Raw genomic sequence first — 21,025 nt, 5'->3', positions numbered from 1 at the left:
AGCACAAGTGATGTGTTCTTTCCAGAACTGTGTGTGTTATTGATTGTCTGTACAGCTGCTTGCACCCATTAATTCCACATCACTTGCCCCACAGTCCCGCTCATCCACAGGAGAGATGAGAAAATCGCTTTGGTGCCTGTCCACCATTTTACCCACTGCCACGCTCCCAGCTTGATTGTTCGATGCCCATGTTTTGAGAGAGTAAGAACGTGATCTTCTTACCTGAAAAAGTTCTAGAGGCCATAGTGACTGCTAAAAATGACAATCAGTGCTTTCACCATTGTGTGTGTGTGTGTGTGTGTTTTTAAATCTGCTTTTAAAGGTTATTCAAGCTACATATTGCTCACTCTGTATTCCCTGGTTCGACTAGATTCAAATAGCATCTCCTAACTTGTAAAAGGCAGTTTGCTTCCCTGATACTATAAAAAGAGCAAAAATAAAAATCCCGTTATAAAAGTGAAGTTCCACTGTTTACTCCCACTTTCCTTGACTCAGGCTCTCTTTGGGATCGATTTCCAAAACTGCGCCCACTCCCCTCTCTCTCTCTCTCATCTACGACACTACTGGAGTATAAAAAAAAAAAAAAGAATTCTGCTTCACGAGAGCATAGCTTTGCTTTTTTTTTTCTTTTTTTTTTTTTGGTTGCTGTTTTTTGTGTTTTGGGGGTTTTGTTTTTTCCCCTCCGGAAAGCTGTTACGTCGATGTTAACTCGCCTTACCTACGACACGTCGGGCAATGGGGGGGGGGGGGGGGGGGCGCCCCTGGTCGCCCGGCCGCCCCCCCCCCTGCGGGGGGTCTGCAGCTGCTGCGGCTGGTACTGGCCGAAGGCGGCGGCCGCGGCGGCGGCGGCGGCGGCGGCGGCCGTGCCGGGGGCGGCGGCGGCGATTGGCTGCTGCACGGCGTAGCCGTAGCCCCCCGCCGTGACGTAGCCGGCGGCGGCCGGCGAGGCCGCGTACGGGTACTGGTCGTAGGCGGCGGCGGCGGCGGCGGCGGCGGCGGCCGCCGAGTACTGGGCGTAGGCGGCGCCCGTGTAGTCGATGTAAGGGGTGGTGGAGGCGGCGGCGGCCGTGGGCTGCACGTGCGGGATGACCACGCCGGGCTGCACGAACGCCTGCGGGTACACGTAGTGGGCGGGGATCCTGCGGACAAACGGGACACCGAGTCAGGCGCCGCTGGCCCCCCCGGTCTGCAGCGCGGCTCGTTCGGAGATCAGACAGACTCAAATTTAGTGGTTATTACGAGCATAGGGTTGCCACAATATCTCCCCGCCAGGGGTCCGTCGGAGGGCTCTCGGCGGTAGCCGGATCACGGAGCGCCCCGAAGGGAATTCAGCGACAAAAGCACTGGGGGGGGGGGGGGGGGGGGGGGGGGGGGGGGCGGGGGCTGCCCCTCCCTGCTGGGACTTGCATTTAGGATCGGTTAAGAGAACCAGCGCTTATCGTTCAGCAGCAGTTTGGCAAATAAATCAAGGTTCGTGAGGGCTACGCACCGGAGAGGTCGTGAATACACGCTGAACTGATTTTAAGACTTTGGAAAATTTTGCAGTGCGTTCGTAAAACTGCAGCAAAGAGAAAAAAAATTCTCAGCGGTGACTCTAATAGGACTCCAAAGGTAATCCGTGATCGTTCAATTCCGGGGGGGTGGGGCGGGGAGGAGGGAGGGGGTTGGCCGATTTCCCAAAAGTAAAATGAATTTTTCCACAAAATCCGTATGTTTATTATCATGGCAACCCTACTTGAAATTGCTATGCAGACTCAGCACACATTAATCTCTCTGCAACCTCAGTCACCCTTATTAAAAATAATGATGATACAAGAAGCAGGCGACAAAATAAAAAAAGAGTTTAAAAGTGTGGTAAACACAGCAGAATCACACTTCTCAAACGAACTGTAGTGCAGCTCACTCTATCACAAGAGGCTGTTGTGGGAAGCTACAGAAATGCTATCAACATTCATGGCAGTGATTCCCAAAGAGATGTGCAGCACGCTTTTTGCCTTTCTTTCTTTCTTTCTCTCCGTAAAATTCATAAGGACACAAGGGTCAACCAAACCTGTTTTGACTATCAGGCACCTGAAGGTCAGCCAGCTTGTTTATCTCTATGCAAGACAGACAGAAGGGGTTTTGGGGAAATGATGAGGTTGAGGGAAAAGGAAGGAATAGGAATATTTCTAAAAATTCATATAAACTTAAAATGTTTACATAACAAAATGAGTAAGGAAACATTTTTTCTTTTTGCGCAAATAGGAACTCTTGTTTTATCCTCCAAATCAACAAATAGATTAGCATGTTGCTTTTAAATCTGCCCTACTCATAGATATTTGATACATATCAATTGTGTTATGTATTATCCTGTAGAAGTTCAAGAAACAAAATCAAGTACCTTTAACAAATTATACATTCAGAGATCACATACAAGACACACTCCAATGACCTTACTTAGGAAGTTAATTTTGTTAAAAAAATTAATCACAAGAGGTATTTTTAAGAAAACCCATGCATTTCAATTCTCACACTCTTGCGATTCATTACTGCCCCTTTAAAATGCTCCCATGAGTATCTGACTTATTTTCACCTTTCTTTAAAGCAATCTCCCTCAGAACCCCCTATATTTCTAAAAATATGACACTATAATGCCATCTGGTTGTTGGCAAAGCCAACGTAACAGGAAGTAGAAGCAACAAGTAGCAATCCTTATTTTAAAGTATTTTAAAGAAATCAAGACTGAAAACTTCACATTTAGGTTTCCGAAAACACAGATTTTTGCTTTGTCTTTTCAGAGTTTCACTGAAAGTCCTTATTAACGAACACCCATGGAAAAGATGAATTTATCATAGAGGGTAGTGAACTCTGACCCCAATGATAAAAATACACTCGATTTTACTAGACTTGTAGATCTTTCCCAGTGCCAGGAGAAAACACGTCATCAAGTGTTTCTGAGGACACTTAGAGATGTTCTTAACTGCTTGTCAGAAACCAGACGCATGGTCATGCACATACTCCAAACTTTTCTCTAGGTCAGGTGACTGACTCACTCACAGCGACAGGTGTGGCTTTATGAAACCCGGTCCCTGGAGGCCGCCGCGTCCCCAATGTGCGGACACTGCAAAGAGAGCCTCCACTCAAGCCCGTTTACATGTGGTGATGGACAGCAGGGGCTGCAGCCGGGCTATTTTTGATCCTGTCATGCGACAAGGGTTTCCAGCGGGTAAAATGTCTTTATAAGGCCAAAGTAAAACATCTATCAGCAGCGAAGTCCAGCCAGTATGAATCTCACTGATAGGGAAACATTAACCCCTGTACTCCCAAAGCTCTAAGGACAACAGGATGGTTACCAGGTTTGTATCTTTGAAAGAATGCTGGTAACTGAAAATGAGTTTAGCCTATAAAAAGGCAGGATGAAGTGTGTGTGTGTGTGTGTGTGTGTGTGTGTGTGTGAAGAATGCACTAGAAGATAGGCAGGGCTGCTTACAGGACTCTTGTCTCTGCACTGATTTTATATTAATAGTTTTCATTTGATAATGCCAACCAATGAGAGTGTAGAGTTCCCTGGCATATCAGAACCCTACATGAAGTCTGGCAAGGGTCAGGAATACGTCTGGAAGGCACATGAAATCCAGAGGCTCAGGGAAAGGAGAACCCAGAAGACCAAGGAGAGCCTAAAATACCTCCGTTCAGGAAGGAAGGCAGGAAAGGACCAACGGCTAAGGTGGTGCTTCGGAAGCCATTCTTGCATTAGGAGGTCTTTTACTAGTTTAAGGAGCTCATGAAGGCAATCTGAGAATCTGTCTCCCCTACCTACCAGTGTCCCTTCCCTCAATTAATCACACAGTGGGCGTACCTAGCGGTTACAAAAGCACAAGAACAAGGCAGATACCTTGGGCAACTGTCAAAAAACACTGACTACATTTTCCTTTTCTTTTTCAGGTCCTCTGACATCTCTTTGTGACTTCTGACATCCTAACTGGTGTCCTCTTCCAGTCTATCACCAGACTGCTGGCAAAGTCTTCATTCCATTTGCTTGTTCTTGTAACCTGTGGCCCCTTTGGCACGCTACGCCTTTTATGCTCTGGCTCCAAAACATTCCTTCCAGTATTTCTTTCCACCTTTCCTCGAACCCGGGTCAGCTGGACTCCTCAGTGCTCCCTGGACAAGCCACGCATTTCTAGATCCTCACTTTGCTCATGCTGTCCCTTTGCCAGGGAAGCCAAACCTCATTCCATCTCTACCTGTTGAAGTCCAAATCTTTTCCACCCTAGGTCTAGCGCTCACTCTGTAGAGAGCCTTCAGGAATTTGCTTCACGTTCTGGTCTCACACTTCTCATATGTGACATGAATCCAATTATTTCCAACCCTGAATTGCTGTGCATTAAATAACATTATCTACGCACGGAGCCTACAATGATGAATAAAGGAGGCACTCAATACAAGAGTACCTTATTCTCGACCATCCTTTAAAAATCTAGGTCAGCTTCTAACTCTTTCATGAAGACTTCTTGGGTCCCAAGAACCTGATGTCTCCCTCCTTGTCTTAAGCCACACCCTTCTGGGGGCTTCTCAGTTTTCTTACTAGATTACAAGGGAGAATGGAATTGTGTCTTTCTGGCTATAACTTGACAGAGGAAAGAACACAGCTTTTGAGGTCAGGAAAATCATGATTATGAATCTAGAACCAGACTCTATTACTTATTAGCCCTGTGGCAAGTTAATTAACCTCTCTGTATCTGTTTTTTCACCCATGGAAAGAACATTCACTGGCTGACATGAACAGCTTGAGTCAAATAAGTATTGTGAGAATTACATGATTTATGTAAATCTCTTACTAGTACCAGGCATGTAGGAGATGTTCACTTAATGTTACTGTCCCTCCTAACCCCCCTTAGTGGATAGTATAGTATCTAGTACAGTGTTAATACAACTAGCATAAAGCTGAACACTTAAGGGGCACCTGGGTGGCTCGGTCGTTTAGGCTTCTGCCTTCAGCTCAGGTCGTGATCTCCGGGTCCTGGGATCGAGCCCCGCATCGGGCTCCACACTCAGTGGGGAGTCTGCTTCTCCTTCCCCTTCTGCCCCTCCCCACCTCTCGCTCTCTCTCTCTCTGTCTGTCTCAAATAAATAAATAAACTCTTCAACCCCCCCCCAAAACCCTGAGCACTTAAAGGTACACTCAATAAATGTTTAAGGGTATTTCAAACTGCTCTAAACCAGCTTAGAATTTTCTACTCACAGATGCATAGTCTTTCCTCTCTAAGGTTTCAATAAGAAAATGCTTCTTGCAACCAGAAAGTATTTCTAAGACATTGTTTAGCAAATGCACGAGTCTCTATACATCTGCCCACTGTGTTGCATCAGAAATTCCTTCAAGCCAGGATTTTCTCTTGAAAAGCCCAGTAAATGGCCCCCTTAAGTGGGGGCCATTTAAGGACCACATAAAAAATAGTTCAGTTACTAGAACTTCAAAGAAGTCAAGTAAGATTAAAAATTCTCAAGCTTTTTTCCAGGCCTAAAATAAAAACGTGTGGCATTCCAACAGAATTGAGGATGACCAGGTGTGATTTGTTAGGTACAGACTCTGGGAATTAGAGCAGTGTTAAAGAACCCCTTAAAAAAAGAAAAGAGAAAGCCTGCAATGCTATCTATTTCTAATAAGAATCTCAAGTTCAAACAACTTATGCAAACAGTAATAATCACCATCCTTTATAAAGACAGCTTAATATTAGCAGGGATGAACAACAAAAGGTTACTATCAAAGCATACTTGATTTAAAATTTCCATAGGACATTTTATTCTGGTTATTCTTATTTTCCTTGTGCTACTTTCTTTCTCAAGGATCAATGCAGACTACCACAGCCAGTCCAAATTTCTATGTCCAGCTCTCAATATCTTCCATAAACAGTCTGGTTTCTCCATGCACTAAATCTTTTTCTCTTCTCTGCCTTTGCTTATGTTCACCTCATCCTATAGCCCTCAGGCATGTCCCTTGCTCCTGTTACCTGTCCAGGACATACCCACTGGTCCAAGACTAGTTCAAGTCCCATGAAGCCTTGTGCACCTCTCCAATTCTCCTGTTTTCTTGCTATTCTGAATTCCTTTTGTCCTAAATACCAAGTATCTTAGCAACTAGTAGTTCTTGATTGGTTTGCGTTAGTTTTGCAGTCTCCTTATTTTGTATCACCTACTTAGCACAGAAAAACATAAACACATGCTAATACCTGTTGATCGATTTAGCCGCATAACTGTTTCAAGACTATTATTGTGAGATCATGACTAAGTTTATCACCACTTCTTAGGATGTATGTTCTCCTCCCTAATCCCACCTTACACGTAGTCTAGACGAATGAGGAGAGGACCCACAGAAGTAGCTGGACCCATCAACCCACTATTTGTTGTCGGTACCCAGGATGGTTGGGATGGGGCACTGATAAATAGCTATGAGGTATGAGGGCCCTTTCTAATCATATTGGACAGAATACTCTCCCACGGTTTTAAAAAGTAAGAGTTGGCGGTAAGGTGAAGAATCCCTATGTTAAAGGGAGGGTTTTAAGAAGGTATTCATGGAAAACAACCTGGCCCTACCAAGTGCAATGATTATTACTTTTTCTGGTCTATCCTTGGAGACACATAAGGTGGATATCTATCTCTCTCTCTCTCTCTCTCTCTCTCTCTCTCTAGAATCTGACCTTCAGGTTACAAAGGTAGATATTTAGGTGCTAAACTAGAGAAGAAACGATAGCTGAGGATAAAACACCTCTTGAACAATTAGACTATTTAAAAAGCTGAAATCTCTGTCACTAGAGTTCTAGCAATGTCAATCAGGTAGAATACAGCCCAAACAGACTCTAAGTAGTCCGAGTAAATTTAGGTGGTAGGGATCCCCCACTTATGTTGTCTGAACAGAAGGGAAAGAAGGGCACTCAGAGGAGGAAAGCTGGTAATCACAGAGCCCAAAGGGAACACGAAGATGAGCAGCCTGTTGACCTGAGTTAGGTCTGAAAGGTGAAAGTGCCACTCAACTCAAAAAACTGGCTAGTAGTGAAATCTGATGAGTGTTTGTTGAACCTTTAAATGAGAAGGCCTAAAAGTGGATATACATTGCAAAAGAAAGAACCCCATTCCCAGAAAACTCCCCAGTAAAACAGAAACTTAGGACATGCAAGCAATGAATCTGTATTCTCACAGAGGGAAATCACACAATTTAGCACTCACTACAAAAATACGGTTAAGTGGAAGTCACAGGCTACAGCTTAAAAGCAAGAAAAAAAAAAAAAGGCCCTTTGCTTCCCATGGCAAAGTCAAAAGTCAACACTCCTCAACACCACCACCAAAACCAAAAACACAAAGAGCCCCTTCCCCGAGGAAAAGAAAACACTTTCACTACAGCTCTTTTCAATTAAGTAAAAAGCACACAGTTTAGCTATCAACACCACTTCATTACTGTAATAAATAAAATAAAGCACACGGAGGTCTATTGACTATTGTGAAAAATAAAACAACACCAACATCCATGCATCGTTAATCACCATCTGAGCTTGTGTGTCTGAGTCTACTGGTTACAGAGTTTAATTCCAAACAGAACTATTCCACCTCTTATCATCGTATCCTTCTGATCAGTTAGCTTAACTGTATACGAGCCCTGTCAGGTTAGAAAGAGATAAATAACATTGAGTCAAGTTGAACAGTAATCATGGTGCTGGGACACAATCGTCTTGTACACAAGTCATACCTGGTAGTTTTGTTTTGTTTTGTTTTGTTAATCATAAGCTCAAAATTTGTCTGGTTTGGAGGCTGCAAACTTGGTCAGTAACTTGACTCATCTAAAAATATTTATATTATCAGCATCAAAAAGGTACAAACATATATAAATATGTATCACAAGGAACATTCTGTGACATGATGGTCTCGTCTGTATATAACAGAGGCAGGTTAACAGATGATACTTATCAAAACTTAGGAGGGCCTGATGAACTGACTTACCCAAAAGGTCTTTGTATGAGGGCTGGATGAAGTTGTTGAACACCGAAGGCAAAACCTAACAATAAAACATACCACATTCTCTATTTGTGCATGGTTAGGCATTTATTACTCCTACATATTAAAATGCAATCACAACTTTCACTTGGAGAAGATCACCATTCTTTTGATGCTTTACAGAAAATATTATAAATATTATATATATTACAAATATATATATTTGAAAATTCTTTTTACTGATGTTATCATTATAGATATATATTATAAATATATACATACATATATTTAAAAGTTCTTTTTACTGATGTTATCATGGACCCAAGTAAAAATTTTAATAGGCTACAGGTGGAAACTAAAAATTTTCTGCAAAGTTTGACAGTCATACAAGAAGACCGTAGAAAATTAGGCCAGGGAAAAATTCTTGTGGAATGAAACCAGGAACAACAGGACTTGATAATGAAGTTACATGTCACAAATATTCCTGCAATTCTGAATCATGATCTATAAAAAGTCTTTGTAATTTGGAACATGCTGGACAATGCTTTGGAAGATTATGGGTTTTACAGATTATGGTATTAAAAAATGCACAAAAACAAAGTCTCCTTTTCTGGATAGCACACACACAAACACAAGTCTTTTAATGTTCACGGATATGGGCACATGCACTCACTTTCTTGACAATCTAGTTCCCTAGTAAATCCGTTTGGATGGAAGTGTCAACCTCTTTCCAAAATTTCGGATGGAAACACTTGAGTGAAGAGTATAATGACTTAACAAAACAGAGTTGCTTACCCAAGAAAAAGATCACCATTTGCTCAACAGTCAACTCTTAATCATTCATGCTAATGGTAAAGGCAGTGTTGTAAATAATCCAAAAGGTCAAATTTTCACATAGACAAAAGCCTGCTTCCCTTTTGACGACTAATAGCTGCATGACTTTGAAGTAAAACATTTTCCATCTCTAAGTGTCAGTTTATCTGTTACACGAGGGCCCAGGCGTACCTGAAATCTCCCCATTTTCTTTGATTACTAATAGTCTTGTGATTTTATGTTAAAGCTTTACCATCCAGACACCACCCCCTACCCCTAGGCTTCTCTTGGGTCAGTGTTCAAGTTGGATTGCCCGCTCTGAGCACAGGGCCACTGGTGGTAGAAGGAGAGACAACAGTATGTAGGGAAGTATAACCAGCCAGAGGTGACACATTTGGCTCACAAAATCCACATGTGAATGATCTACAAGTGGTGAGAAACTGGAAAATAAAAGAGTAGACTGACTGTATGTCATACCTGAAACAGATGAGTCAAGTCTAAGTCTGGGTGGGTACAAACTGTCCAGACCCTCAAGATCTACTTTTGCACATAGGTACATTTCAAGTCCTGCAAGAGCCGGTGACAACGCTCATTTAATATCTTGATAGAATAACCAGCCATGGTTCAACTTTACTAAACATCTACAATGTCTTCTGAAACAGGGATTCATTCTATTCAGAAGTTGGGGGGGGGGGTCCTCAAGAGGCAGGGGTGGAGTGGGTAGGAGGAACATTTCTTACCTGGTTGCATGATCCTTGGTTTTGCTCCCAAGTATGCCAGATTCACATTGGCCTTCCTGCCATCAATGATGGGGTTCGGATCCTTGCAGGCTCTCTCAGCAGCGGCTCGGTCAGCCATGGTGACCTTAGCAACATACACACACACACATACATACAAAGCTCTAAATCAACCCCTGAAGGAAACCAAGAATCACACTGGAGAAGTCATTCATGAGAAAACTGAGGGGGTTCTTAAACTCTTTCTTTCTCTTTTTTCTTTTTCTTTCTTTCTTTCTTTCTTTCTTTCTTTCTTTCTTTCTTTCTTTCTTTCTTTCTTTCTCTTTTTTTCTTTCTTTCTTTCTTTCTCTTCCTTCCTTCCTTCTTTCTCTCTCTCTTTCTTTTCTTCCTTCCTTCCCTCCTTTTCCTTTTTCTTTTCCTGGAACTTACTCCTTGATCGCCCGTCAAAAAAGAAAAGAAAAGAAAAGAAAAGAAAAAACAGAGAGGAAGAAAGAAACAACCCCCTCCTGACACCCCCAAAGTCTTCAGGGCGCTAGTAGGGCCTAGCAGGGAGTCGGAAGCCTGAATTCCGTCTTGCAACTCTAGATCCTCCCTCCCCCGACCGCCACCCCCACCAGGTCCCTACCCAGCCCAAGAGGCACTGTTTGCTTTAAAGAAAGTCCAGCCTCACATCCAGCCGGTGCTCCCAACCATCAGCAAGCACTCCCTAACGACCATAGCTATTGTCCTACTCTGGAGCTCCCGGCTCTCCAGCAGCTGAATTTGCACGCTTAAATCCCCAGGAGGCTTAACATGCTCTCCTTCAGTTCAGCAAAGAGCTAGAGGATCATCTTTTTAAAGAATCCATCTTTGCCATTTAAAAAAAAGTGGGGGGTGGCATAAGGAGTAGAGCCCTAGACCTCCTAGGGTGTCCCCTCCCCGCCCCAGCCAGAACGCCTGAAGACACGCATTTTCACAAAGCAACAGCGCGCTCAACCACCGGCCTCCAACCCCGGCGTGCGATTCCGAGGGGCTGCGGCCCCTCCCTCCCAGCCCCGCGCGCCCGCAAATCCAGCAGTGGTTAGTTCTCTCCTTCCACCCCCGCTCCGCCTGTCCCCCCGACACCGCAGGGCGCTGGGTCCCCTCGAAACCCCGCGAGGCAGCAGAGCCCTCCCTCCCCCAGCTCCGCCGCGCGCAAACTTTCAGTTCAGCCGGGAGCAAAGGGGCAGCGCCGCCCGCGTCCGCGGGGTTCTCACTTTGTCACACCGAGCCCCCCACGGCAAACCCCGACCCCCCCCGAGGCCCTGCGCCGCCCCGAGCCTCCCCGCCCCCGCGGTCCTCGATGTCCCCGCCGGGCCTTTGTCGCCCCCCCCCTCCCCAACCCCAAGCCCACGCCAGCCCGCAGCCGCGCAACTTACAAATCCGTAGCCCCGGGACTTGCCCGTCTGCCGGTCGGTGATGACCACCGCCTCCTCGATCTCGCCGAAGACCTCGAAGTACTTGCGCAGGCTGGCGTCGGTGGTGTGGTAGGGCAGCCCCCCGACGAAGATCTTGGTGTACGTCGTGTCCTTCTGGGTCGTGTGCATCTTCGCGCCCGCCCCGCGGCTCGGGCTCCGGCTGCGGCTGCGGCTGCGGCTCGGGCAGCGGCTGCGCCGCCTCCTCCGGCTCCGCGTCTCCCGCACCCTCTCGCGGCCGCCGGGGGCCGAGGGCGAGCCCGGGGGCGAGGGCGGCGGCGCGGCGGGGGCGAGAGGCCGGGGGCGGCCGAGGGCGCGGGGCGCGCGGCTTCCGAAGTCGCCAGCAGCCCCGGAGACTTGACTTCGCTCTCTCCTCCCGCCCCCCCTGCCGGTCACCGTACAAATTCTCCGGATCGTCTGGGTTAGGATCCTGTTCTATAGAATGTGCAGGCGGTTTCCACTCACCAGGCTGGGAGGCCAAAAATGAAAAAGAGAGGGTGGTCCTCGAGCGAAGCAGCGGGCGCGTTTAGAGGTAGATTTTTTTTTCTTTCTTGGAAATTAGGTAGGTGTCTTGGGTGGGGCGTGGGTAGGGTCGGCCGCCAGCGCGTCCGGGCGCGGAGGTGGGCGGGCGGGCGGGGGGCGCGGCGGCGGGGCCGGGGGTGGGGGACTCCGCGCCGCTCGGGCTCCGGTTCTGTCCCTCCCGCCGCGGAAGCTGGAAGACAAGTGACGAGTACTGCTCTCCACCTCTCTGCTCCCTTCCCCCGCGGGCCGGGGGTCGGCGCCGGGCTGGGGAGGGGGCGGGCCGGACGCCTGCGATTGGCCGCGGCCGCACCTGGGGTGCCCGGCGCCACCGCCCCCCAGCTGTTGGGAACAGCTGCTTCTCTCCCGGCGCGGCGCTGGGCCGCGGGGCGCGGGCTCTGGAGCCGACGCTGGGGTAGGGCTGGGGATGGCCCGAGGCGGCCTTGCTCTCGGCGGTCGCCTGCGCTAACCCGTCAAAGTCCTAGGGACTCGGCGCGGTCCTAGCCGGGGCTTGGGACGCACAGACTGCGTCCGAGGAGGGAGCTGCGTCGCTTTCCCAAAACGACGACGCGAGCTCTTTGCGCTCGGCCACGGCGACACGGCCGGCGACCTGGACTGACGAGCTGGGGGCCGGGAGGCCTGGGGCGGTTCGTGGAAAGGCCAGTTCCCTCCCGGGCGCGGAGGGGCCGGCAAGCTCGGCCAACGGCACCCGAGTCTGATAGTCTGGGGTCTGGAGAGTGAGAAGGCGGGTCCCCAACCTTCCCTGACCCTCGAAGAGCCAGTGCTGGGGAGAACCAGCGAGGCAGAGCCAGAAGGGAAGAACGGGGGGAGGGGGGAAAGCCCCAACAAAAAACAGGTCTAGTGCTTGGGTGTGCTGGAGAAAACCATTAGCTTTAATTGCTCACGGTCCCAGCCAAGCTAAGTAACCGTAGACACCACCTTCTATTTCAGAGGACCATAAATTAGTACTTCAGCCCCTACAGTTACCAAATTTGTGTTTCCTCCCTACTTATTGCACCCTAACTATTTGGGGAGATTGGTACAGATTTCTCATTATTATAAATCCTCTTTTTTTCCCCCCCCGAAGCAAAGAATTAATCTATTTCCTTCCATTTGAACTGCAGGAGTGTTTAGTGACTTGACCTCAACTGTTTTACTAGGATGTACTGTAATTGTAAAAGGTGTAATTTTTTGAAATCGACTTGTTACATAACCACTGGTTTCTACCAGCAGACCTTTAAAGCATTTGTAGAAAATACAGACTTTAGTGCAACCCCTACATATTTATTTTTTAATATCAGCTTTTTGCAACTTCTTTTTATCAAGAGTACATTCAATTAAGCATAAAATCCTTGTCATATTTGAGGTTTGGATGAAGGTATTTAATGTGAGCAGAATGTTCCACCCACCCCTGTAGGAGGGGCATGATTTGCTTTTAAGTCATTTCCATCAGGAGTGTCTGTTGAAGTCCATACATTAATTGCCCCTGGGCTGAACCATTTAAAGCAGGTCAGTATGTTAACCTATTAGAGAAGCACATACTTGTGTTTCTCTTTCCAAGGCACTTTGCAGTTAGCCCAGAAGGATGAGATACATTGCATTTGCCAAAGCGAACGAACGGGAATGCAGATATCCTCGAGCTTTTCACCTTGTTGCCTTCTGCCTGAAGTTGGCCTTTTGAGGTCATGAGTTTCTTTAAGTTTGAACCCCCAGCGGGTGATATGGAGAAATAAGAAATCCAAAGGTTTTTGGAAAATGTTTTAAAAATCCAATTGAAGGGGCACCTGGGTGGCTCAGTCGGTTGAGCGGCTGCCTTCGGCTCAGGTCATGGTCCCAGGGTCCTGGGATCGAGCCCCGCGTCAGGCTCCCTGCTCCACGGGAAGCCTGCTTCTCCCTCTCCCACTCCCCCTGCTTGTGTTCCCTCTCTCGCTGTGTCTCTCTCTCAAATAAATAAATAAAATCTTAAAAAAAAAAAAATCCAACTGAAGAAAAACAAGGTACTTCACAGCTATATGAGAGCCAGAAAGGGAAATTGTAAATAGCACTCTCTCCTCATTGCTTAAGCAAAAGTACAAGTTTAAAAGAGATTCTGTGTACTGGTATGATGAAAGGTAGGTTTTAAAACTTAGAAAAACAAAGCAGCCTATGAAACAAAGGAGGCATGTTTTTTAATATTCAACATCCATCTTGCTGGGTCACTGAAGAATTACTATACTTAGATGAGGCTCAGGCAAAAACTCTTTTGTGAGGGAGAAGCTATTCCAGAGAAGCCTGAAGGAGAAGAGTGACTTTGGCTATCTCACCTCTCTTCCTACCTGGATGAGGAGCCCACCCCGGAGGGGACTGTGATATTATCAGGGACGGAGGGTGTCTGGGAATGTGGCCAGCAGCTTGGATGTTCACTAAGTAAAGTGGTGAGATCTACAAGGAAATTCTGATCCCAGGTTGGGATAGCTGTGTCCTAGAACTCGGCTTCTGGAAACAAGATGCTTCCCTGCCATAGTCCCAGAGAAAATAATGCAGCCACCCTCCCTGAGCCCCATGCAGCCCCTGACTGGTGTGCTTTTATTCTTTCAATTGAGCGGTAAATATTTGGTAGCTGGGTTTGAAACTTTGTTCATTCCGTATGAAATGATGCCTGAATATTCCCGATTTTGAATTCCACAGATAATTAAAACATTATTAATCATCTGGTGTTATGTGATTGACGGAGAACAAAGGTTAAGAGAAAAAGAGATTCCTTATTTTCCATGCTGATTTAAATAGAAGCTTAATTCCTACCCAGTTCAGCCTGAGAAACCGCGGAGCGCCCCTGACAGGCGGGCACTGGGCTAGAGCGACACATTATTGACACTGGGTTTTGTTTTCTATCTGCTCAAAGGTGGGTTCAGTTACAAGGGCCAGAACCATTCCTGGTGGTTTTGTGAACCTGAGCCATTGGACCATGTAGCTTTGGGGCCGTAAAATCTTCCTGAATTCAAACTTTCAAGGTTATTAAGTACCAGATATTTCTGCATAATTACCCATTACAAAGTCAAGTTTGAAAAACAATACTTGAGTAATCCTTTTGCTTTCTCAGCTGCTTTTGGCAGTGAAGAACACTTGTATATTCACAGAGCTTGTGCAATATGATGTGTACTTCTTAGGAAAGAAAGAACCATAAAATACTTTAAAAGTTATAAATAGGTTCCAAGCTTGTCATATCCAAATTAGTACATATGGATGGCCCTGAATCCTCGGTTCCTACACCATGGAAAGATTGGTAATATTTTATTACTTACAGGAAATTATTGTCCACTCTGTTCAAACTCTTTATTTGGCTATTAATGGAGGGAACCAAATGGACAGGTTTTCCATTCTTTTATCTATTTTCTCCCCCCATCCCATTAAATTGATCATGGAGATCAACTCCAGGGCCAAGGCTTATGAAGAATTGTGAGAAAAGAGGGGAATATTTCACGAAGGTAGAGAAGCAGTCCTCCAGCTCATGGCGATGTCTGCTCCAGGGACAGCGTTGCTTTGGATAGTAAGTCACCTGCGGGCAGAGTTGGCCCCTTGGATGTCACTGTATTTCCTGCAGGTCCGTGAGATCCTCCACAGAGTTCTACACATATACACACACAAGAAATATTTACTGAAGACAATTGGTATGTTAAAGCTATCTACCTGCAAGCTTGATGGGGAAAAATACATTCTTTCCTTTTTTATGATCTTATTTATTTATTTGAGAGAGAGCAGGTGCACGTGAGTACAAGCAGGGGCGAAGGGGCAGAAGGAGAAGCAGACTCCTCGCTGAGCAGGGAGCCGATGTGGGACTCAATCCCAGGACCTGAGATCATGACTTGAGCCAAAGGCAGACGCTTAACCGACTGAGCCACCCAAGCATCCCCAGAACACATTCTTTTTTAAAAATTTTATTATGTTATGTTAGTCACCATACAATACATCATCAGTTTTTGATGTAGTGATCCACGATCCATTGTTTTCGTATAACACCCAGTGCTCCGTGCAGTACGTGCCCTCCTTAATACCCATCACCGGCTAACCAATCCCCCCTCCCCCCTCCCCTCTAAAACCCTGTTTGTTTCTCAGGTCCATAGTCTCTCATGGTTCATCTCTCCCTCCAATTCCCCCTGCCCATTTTCCCCTTCCTTCTCCTAATGTCCTCCATGCTATTCCTTATGTTCCACAAATAAGTGAAACCCTATGATAATTGACTTTCTCTGCTTGACTTATTTCACTTAGCATAATCTCCTCCAGTCCCATCCATGTTGATGTAAAAGTTGGGTATTCATCTTTTCTGATGGCTGAGTAATATTCCATTGTATTTATGGACCACATCTTCTTTATCCATTCATCTGTTGAAGGGCATCTCGGCTCTTTCCACAGTTTGGCTATCGTGGACATTGCCGCTATGAACATTGGGATGCATATGGCCCTTCTTTTCACTACATCTGTGTCTTTGGGGTAAATACCCAGTAGTGCAATTGCTGGGTCATAGGGTAGCTCTATTTTTAAATTTTTGAGGAACCTCCACACTGTTTTCCAAAGTGGCTATAGCAACTTGCACACCCACCAACAGTGTAAGAGGGTTCCCCTTTCTCCACAACCTCTCCAACATTTGTTGTTTCTTTCCCTGTCCATTTTTGCCATTCTAACTGGTGTAAGGTGGTATCTCAATGTGGTTTTGATTTGGATTTCCCTGATGGCTAATGATGATGAACATTTTTTCATGTGTCTGTTAGCCATTTGTATGTCTTCTTCATAGAAGTGTCTGTTCATCTCTTCTGCCCACTTTTTGACTTGATTATTTGTTTTTTGGGTGTTGAGTTTGAGAAGTTGTTTTTAGATCTTGGATACCAGCCCTTTATCTGTAGTGTCATTTGCAAATATCTTCTCCCATTCTGTGGGTTGCCTCTTTGTTTTGTTGACTGTTTCCTTTGCCGTGCAGAAGCTTTTTATCTTGATGAAGTCCCAAAAGTTCATTTTTGCTTTTGTTTCACTAGCTTTTGGAGATGTATCTTGAAAGAAGTTGCTGTGGCCGATGTCAAAGAGGTTACTGCCTATGTTTTCCTCTAGGATCCGGATGGATTCCTGTCTCACATTGAGGTCTTTCATCCACTTTGAGTTTATCTTTGTGAATGGTGTTAGAGAATGGTCGAGTTTCATTCTTCTGCACGTGGCTGTCCAATTTTCCCAGCACCATTTATTGAAGAGACTGTCTTTTTTCCATTGCATGTTTTTTCCTGCTTTGTCAAAGATTATTTGACCATAGAGCTGAGGGTCCATATCTGGGCTCTCCATTCTGTTCCACTGGTCTATATGTCTGTTTTTGTGCCAGTACTGTGCTGTCTTGGTGATCACTGCTTTGTAATATAGCTTGAAATCGGGCAATGTGATGCCCCCAGCTTTGTTTTTCTTTTTCAACATCTCCTTGGCAATTCGGGGTCTTTTCTGATTCCATACAAATTTTAGGATTGTTTGTTCCAGCACTTTGAAAAATGTCATTGGAATTTTGATTGGGATGGCATTGAAGGTACAGATTGCTCTGGGTAGCATAGACATTTTGGCAATGTTTATTCTTCCGATCCATGAGCATGGAATATTTTTCCATCTTTTTGTGTCTTCTTCAATTTCTTTCATGAGTGTTTTGTAGTTCCTAGAGTATAGATCCTTTACCTCTTTGGTTAGGTTTATTCCGAGGTATCTTATGGGTTTTGGTGCTATTGTAAATGGAATAGTTTCTTTAATTTCTCTTTCTACAGTTGCGTTGTTAGTGTATAATAAAGCAACTGATTTCTGTGCATTGATTTTGTATCCCGCCACATTACTGAATTGCTGGATGAGTTCTAGTAATTTGGGGGTGGAGTCTTTTGGGTTTTCCACATAAAGTATCATGTCGTCTGTGAAAAGAGAGAGTTTGACTTCTTCTTTGCCAATTTGAATACCTTTTATTTCTTTTTGTTGTCTGATTGCTGTTGCTAGGACCTCTAGTACTATATTGAACAACAGTGGTGAGAGTGGGCACCCTTGACGTGTTCCTGATCTTAAGGGAAAGGCTCTCATCTTTTCCCCATTGAGGATGATATTCGCTGTGGGTTTTTCATAGATGGATTTTATGAACTTGAGGAATGTTCCCTCTATCCCTATACTCTGGAGAGTTTTAATCAGGAAAGGATGTTGTATTTTGTCAAATGCTTTTTCTGCATCAATTGAGAGGACCATATGGTTCTTCTCCCTCCTCTTATTAATGTGTCCTATCACACTGATTGATTTGCGAATGTTGAACCACTCTTGCATCCCGGGGACAAATCCCACTTGGTCGTGGTGGATGATCCTTTTAATGTATTGTTGGATCCTATTAGCTAGGATTTTGTTGGGGATTTTGGAATCCATATTCATCAGGGATATCAGTCTGAACTTCTCCTTTTTGATGGGGTCTTTGCCTGGTTTGGGGATTAAGGTAATGCTGGCCTCATAGAATGAGTTTGGAAGTTTTCCTTCTGTTTCTAGTTTTTGAAACAGCTTCAGTAGAATAGGTACTATTTCTTCTTTGAATGTTTGGTAGAATTCCCCAGGGAATCCATCAGGCCCTGGACTCTTGTTTTTTGGGAGGTTTTTGATCACTGCTTCAATCTCGTTACTGGTTATTGGCCTATTCAGGTTGTCCATTTCTTCCTGTTTCAGTCTTGGCAGCTTATAGGTTTCCAGGAAGGCCTCCATTTCATCCAGATTGCTCAGTTTATTGGCATATAGTTGTTGATAAGAATTTCTAATAATTGTTTCTATTTCCTTGGTGTTAGTCGTGATCTCTCCCCTTTCATAATTTTATTAATTTGGGTCCTTTCTCTCTTCTTTTGGATAAGTCTGGCCAGTGGTTTATCAATCTTATTAATTCTTTCAAAGAACCAACTTCTAGTTTCGTTGATCTGATCTGCTGTGTTTCTGGTTTCTTTCTTTCTTTTTTTTTTTTAAAGATTTTATTTATTTATTTGACAGAGAGAGACACAGCGAGAGAGGGAATACAAGCAGGGGGAGTGGGAGAGGGAGAAGCAGGCTTCCCGCAGAGCAGGGAGCCCGATGTGGGGCTCGATCCCAGGACCCTGGGATCATGACCTGAGCCGAAGGCAGCCGCTCAACCGACTGAGCCACCCAGGCGCCCCTCAAGTCAGTGTTTTACTTGGTAAACATGTCTGAGACCATGCATCCCTGGCTGCTAAGCACCATGGCGGACAGGGCTAGAAAGGTAACATGTTTCTGGTTTCTAATTCATTGATTTCTGCTCTAATTTTAATTATTTCTCTTCTAATGCGTGGCTTAGGCGTCGTTTGTTGCTTTTTCTCTAGTTCTTTAAGGTGTAGAGTTAGTTGGTGAATTCGGGATTTTTCTACTTTTTTGAGTGAGGCTTGGATGGCTATGTATTTCCCCCTTAGGACCGCCTTTGCAGTATCCCATAGGTTTTGGACCGATGTGTTTTCGTTCTCATTGATTTCCATGAATTGTTTAAGTTCTTCTTTGATTTCTTGGTTGACCCAAACATTCTTGAGCAGAGTGGTCTCTAGCTTCCAAGTGTTTGAATTTCTGCCAAATTTTTTCTTGTGATTGAGTTCCAGTTTTAGAGCATTGTGGTCTGAGAATATGCAGGGAATAATCTCAATCTTTTGGTATCGGTTGAGACCTGATTTGTGACCCAGTATATGGTCTATTCTGGAGAAAGTTCCATGTGTGCTTGAGAAGAATGAGTATTCTGTTGTTTTAGGGTGGAATGTTCTGTAAATATCTATGAGGTCCATCTGGTCCAATGTATCATTCAAAGCTCTTGTTTCCTTGTTGATTTTCTGCTTAGATGATCTGTCCATTGCTGAGAGTGGAGTATTGAGGTCTCCTACAATTAACATATTATTATCAATATGACTCTTTATTTTGGTTAACAGTTGGCTTATGTAGATGGCTGCTCCCATGTTGGGGGCATAGATATTTACAATTGTTAGATCTTCTTGTTGGATAGACCCTTTAAGAATGATATAGTGGCCTTCTGTGTCTCTTATTACAGACTTTAGTTTAAAATCTAATTTGTCTGATATAAGAATTGCTACCTCAGCTTTCTTTTGAGGTCCGCTGGCATGGAAGATAGATCTCCATCCCTTCACTTTCAGTCTGGATGTATCTTTAGGTTCAAAATGAGTCTCTTGTAGACAGCATATGGATGGGTCCTGTCTTTTTATCCAATCTGCAACCCTGTGCCGTTTTATGGGAGCGTTTAGGCTATTCACATTGAGAGTGATTATTGAAAGATATGAATTAATTGTCATCATGTTGCCTGTGAAGATGTTGTTTTTATAGATTGTCCCTGTAAATTTCTGTTGTAGATCACTCTTGGGGTATTTCTCCTTTTATAGAACCCTCCTTAATATTTCTTGCAGGGCCGGCTTAGTGGTCACATATTCTTTCAACTTCTGCCGGTCGTGGAAGCTCTGCATCTCTCCATCCATTCTAAATGAAAGCCTTGCCGGATAAAGTGTTCTTGGCTGCATGTTCTTCTCATTTAGTACCCTGAATATGTCTTGCCAGGCCTTTCTGGCTTGCCAGGTCTCTGTGGATAGGTCTGACGTTATTCTGATGTTCCTCCCTCTGTACATAAGGAATCTCTTCCCCCTAACTGCCCTTAAGATGGTCTCCTTGGTTCTAAGATTTGCAAGTTTTAGTATTACATGCCGGGGTGTTGGCCTGTTTTCCTTGATCTTAGGAGGGGTCCTCTCTGCCTCTAGGACTCGAATGCCCAAAACACATTCTTGATTAGAACTGACCACGTGCTGTGTAGTTAGGCCAGATTACTCTTTGTTTCGTTTCGTTTTGTTTTGTTGTTTTGGAAAAACAAAAATATGGCTTCAATGAGATTTTTTGTTTTGGTTGGTTGGAAATGTTTATCTTCTTCTGAGAGTCTGTGTGAGCATTCTGATGTAAAACCAACAAGTTTCCTGCCCTTTTGAGAAGTCCCACGATCAGCTGTATTTCTGTTTCTCTGGGTGGGTTGGTAATTTTCTCTTAGTAACAGATAACAAATGTGGTAATAGGTTATGCTGCTATTTTAATGTGCAGAAGAATTGGCAGTCAGAAACCTAGTCAGTTCAGCTCACATCCACCTCTGGGCAAATTCTATTCATGCTGCATTAAGCCACATCTAAGCTGGTAAGTAAAGTGAAATGGAAATTTGTAACTGTTATGCACTCATTAAAGTTATAATGCTCCCTTTACATCAACATCCAGAAAATGGAAAGCAGGATAGGGTTCCTTGGAGAACAAGGGAGGGGCAAAAATCAAAGTAAGGGGGACAGAAAGAGCTCACTGCCAACCTCACCGGACCAACAGTGGCCCTCTGTTCCCCAAAGTGGCATTAAGTGTAGGCACCCTTTAAAATCCTATTATAGGGCGCCTGGGTGGCTCAGATGGTTAAGCGTCTGCCTTCGGCTCAGGTCATGATCTCAGGGTCCTGGGATCGAGTCCCACATCGGGCTCCCTGCTCCTTGGGAGCCTGCTTCTCCCTCTGCCTCTCTCTCT

General features: G+C 45.0%; 1 protein-coding gene across 1 annotated transcript; it reads right to left on the bottom strand.

Moving 5' to 3' along the window:
• Window positions 1-372: 372 nt before the first annotated feature.
• Window positions 373-11,577, bottom strand: RBM24 (RNA binding motif protein 24). The gene is made up of 5 exons (XM_035030438.1): window positions 10,913-11,577; window positions 9,519-9,642; window positions 7,972-8,026; window positions 790-1,139; window positions 373-419 (listed from the first exon to the last, which is right to left on the bottom strand). The coding sequence occupies exons 1-5, from the start codon at window positions 11,078-11,080 to the stop codon at window positions 373-375; spliced, it is 744 nt and encodes a 247-aa protein (XP_034886329.1). The 5' UTR covers window positions 11,081-11,577.
• Between the last annotated feature and the right edge of the window lie 9,448 nt (window positions 11,578-21,025).

This window comes from Mirounga leonina, unplaced genomic scaffold (genome assembly GCF_011800145.1).
Source record: "Mirounga leonina isolate KUSES-001 unplaced genomic scaffold, KU_Mleo_1.0 Mir_366, whole genome shotgun sequence".
Classification (NCBI taxonomy): domain Eukaryota; kingdom Metazoa; phylum Chordata; class Mammalia; order Carnivora; family Phocidae; genus Mirounga; species Mirounga leonina.
The sequence above is the reverse complement of the archived record's forward strand: the minus strand, read 5'-3'. Positions and strand labels throughout refer to the sequence as shown.

Excerpts from the sequence above, each read along its gene's own strand:
- RBM24 (XM_035030438.1), bottom strand. The coding sequence starts at position 11,080 with ATGCACACGACCCAGAAGGACACGACGTACACCAAGATCTTCGTCGGG. Across the intron at positions 9,643-10,912 it reads AGTCCCGGGGCTACGGATTT|GTCACCATGGCTGACCGAGC; the intron begins GTAAGTTGCGCG and ends TATGTTGCTAAG. Across the intron at positions 8,027-9,518 it reads ACCAAGGATCATGCAACCAG|GTTTTGCCTTCGGTGTTCAA; the intron begins GTAAGAAATGTT and ends TTTTATTGTTAG.